The following is a 2,429-nucleotide window of genomic DNA, read 5'->3' on the forward strand; positions in this document are numbered from 1 at the left end:
CCTCTGCTCCGCTTCCCTCGGGGTCGGGGGGCTCATGGCCATGAGGGTGGGGGTGAGGGCGATGCTGTGGGGCCGGGTTGGGCCTGCCCAGCGGGCTGAGTGGTACAACGGGCTGGGCAATGCTGTGAGTCCAGTGGGCTGGGTGGGCTCCGGGGCAGCCTCACCCCTACTGTGCTGTGCTTTAACCCAGCCTGGAAACCCCAGCCCTCCCCCCCCCGAGCACCAGCAACACTTTGTACAAACCCGCAGACACCTTTATTCACCCCACAGTGCTCAGCATCCCCCCAGCAGTCCTCTCGGCAGAGTCCCCAGAAACAGCTGTGCGGCCCCTGGGCAGAGGGACAGGGACCCGGCTCGGCCCGCAGGGCACAGCCCGGCCCCGGCTCTTCACAGCGGCAGGGGAAGGGCCGACACCTCCTCCAGGCACTCGTCGTAGGCCTCCTGGTACTCCTCGTGGGGCTTGATCATGATGACACAGGTGGGGCGCTTGGAGCCCGCTGCAGCTCCCAGGTCCTGAGGGAACACAGGGAGGCCATGGGGGGCCAGGTCCCTTCCCGAGGTGAGAACCTCATAAACTTTTTTCCCAGCTTGTCTCCTACAAGCTGCAAGCTGGGCTGGCAGAAAGGACTGGCACCTGGCTCATGTGCCATTATTCTTCCCAGAGCGGGTCTGCAGAGCTGCCTGCACTGGGGCTGAAGCTCCAAAGACACCGATTGCCCACCCAAGTCTGCAAAAGAGTTGGCCCCACCCCAGAGAAGCCTGGAAAAGATGTGCTGGCTCTGTCCCGGAGCTGCTGCAGGAATTCGATCATGACAGCTCTGTGATTCCACAATGAAACACTCCTACACCTCCCCCCGTCCCTTCTGTGCCTTGGTCAGGGACAAACACCGAGTTCTTTACTCGGGCACCGGATCTGCACCACCCGGGAAGGCTCCGGTCACAGCCCGGGCTGCCCACCGGGTTTCCTGTCACCAGGGCCGGTTCCTCCCCCGCCCCAGCACTCACGGTTTTGGAAGGGACGTATGCGTACGGGAGGCTCCTGTCCTCGCACATGATGGGGATGTGGCAGTAGACATCGATGGGCAAAGTGTCTCCGGCCAGCACCGTGATCCTGCAGGGACACCCGTGTCAGCGGCCGGGCTCGGGGCCGGGCTCGGGGCCGGGGCCAGGGCGGCACTTACCCCCTCTCGCCCTTGTTGATGAACTTCTGCACCTCCTTCACACCGCGGCGGAGCTGCTTGTGCTTGGTGGCTGCAAGAGAACCACGGCGTGAGGGGCTGAGCGAGAACCGCAGCGTGAGGGGCCGCACCGCGCCCCCGCCATGAGGGGCCCCTCCCCACCCCCGCCGCACGCCGGACCTTTCCTGATGCACTTGAGCAGCTTTCGGGTGAGCTTGCGGGACGCGAGCGGCTGCGCGATGGGGTTCAGGAAGTCGAGCTGCTCCCGGTACGAGAGCTCCGGCGTCGCCTCCGCCTCGGCCGCCGCCTCCGGCTTGTCCCGCGCCATGGCCGCCTCAGGCCGCTTCCGCTGCCGGGGCACGCGCCGCCAGCGCGCCCACAGCCAATCGGCAGCCGCGCTGGCGGTGACAGACAGCCGGGACGGCCAATGGCGACCCGCGTTTGTACTACCCCGGCCACGCGCTCCGTCCCGCCCTTCCCGGCCCCGGCCCCGGTCCGAGTTCCAGTCCCAGTCCGAGTCCCAGTCCCAGTCCCAATTCCAGTCCCAGTCACGGTCCCAGTTTTGGACCCAGTCCCAGTCCCGGACCCGGTCCGAGTTCCAGTCCCAGTCCCAATTCCAGTCCCAGTCACGGTCCCAGTTTTGGACCCAGTCCCAGTCCCAGTTCTGGACCCAGTTCCAGTTCTGGACCCAGTTCCAGTTCTGGACCCAGTCCCAGTCCCAGTCACGGTCCCAGTCCCCATTTCAGTCCCAGTCCCCATTTCAGTCCCAGTCCCAGTCCCAGTCCCAGTTCTGGACCCAGTCCCAGTTCCAGCCCCAGTCCCAGTCCCAGTCCCAGTCCCAGTCCCAGTCCCAGTCCCAGTCCCAGTTTTGGACCCAGTCCCAGTCCCAGTTCTGGACCCAGTCCCAGTCCCCATTTCAGTCCCAGTCCCAGTCCCCATTTCAGTCCCAGTCCCAGTTCTGGACCCAGTCCCAGTTCCAGTTCCAGACCCCCAGTCCCTGTCCCAGTCCCAGTTCTGGACCCAGTCCCAGTCCCATTCCCAGTCCCAGTTGCGACCCCAGTCATGCTTCCAGTTCCAGTCTCAGTCCCAGTTCCAGTCACAACCCCAGTCCCAGTCCCAATTCCACTTCTGGATCCAGTCCCAGTTGTGACCCCAAGTCCCAGTTCCAGTCGCGGTCCCAGTCGCAGTTCCAGTTCCCTTTCTGGACCCCTTCCAGTCCCAGTCCCAGTCCCAGTGTCAGGCAGGCCGGGA

The 2,429-nt window shown here is 64.9% G+C and overlaps 1 protein-coding gene across 1 annotated transcript; it reads right to left on the reverse strand.

Moving 5' to 3' along the window:
* Nucleotides 1-232: 232 nt before the first annotated feature.
* Nucleotides 233-1,551, reverse strand: NHP2 (NHP2 ribonucleoprotein). The gene is made up of 4 exons (XM_030284055.4): nucleotides 1,359-1,551; nucleotides 1,182-1,251; nucleotides 1,006-1,111; nucleotides 233-513 (listed from the first exon to the last, which is right to left on the reverse strand). Exons 1-4 carry the CDS (start codon nucleotides 1,504-1,506, stop codon nucleotides 388-390), a joined length of 450 nt encoding a protein of 149 aa, XP_030139915.2. The 5' UTR covers nucleotides 1,507-1,551; the 3' UTR covers nucleotides 233-387.
* Nucleotides 1,552-2,429: the final 878 nt, after the last annotated feature.

Source organism: Taeniopygia guttata, chromosome 13, assembly GCF_048771995.1.
Source record: "Taeniopygia guttata chromosome 13, bTaeGut7.mat, whole genome shotgun sequence".
In the NCBI taxonomy this organism is placed as follows: domain Eukaryota; kingdom Metazoa; phylum Chordata; class Aves; order Passeriformes; family Estrildidae; genus Taeniopygia; species Taeniopygia guttata.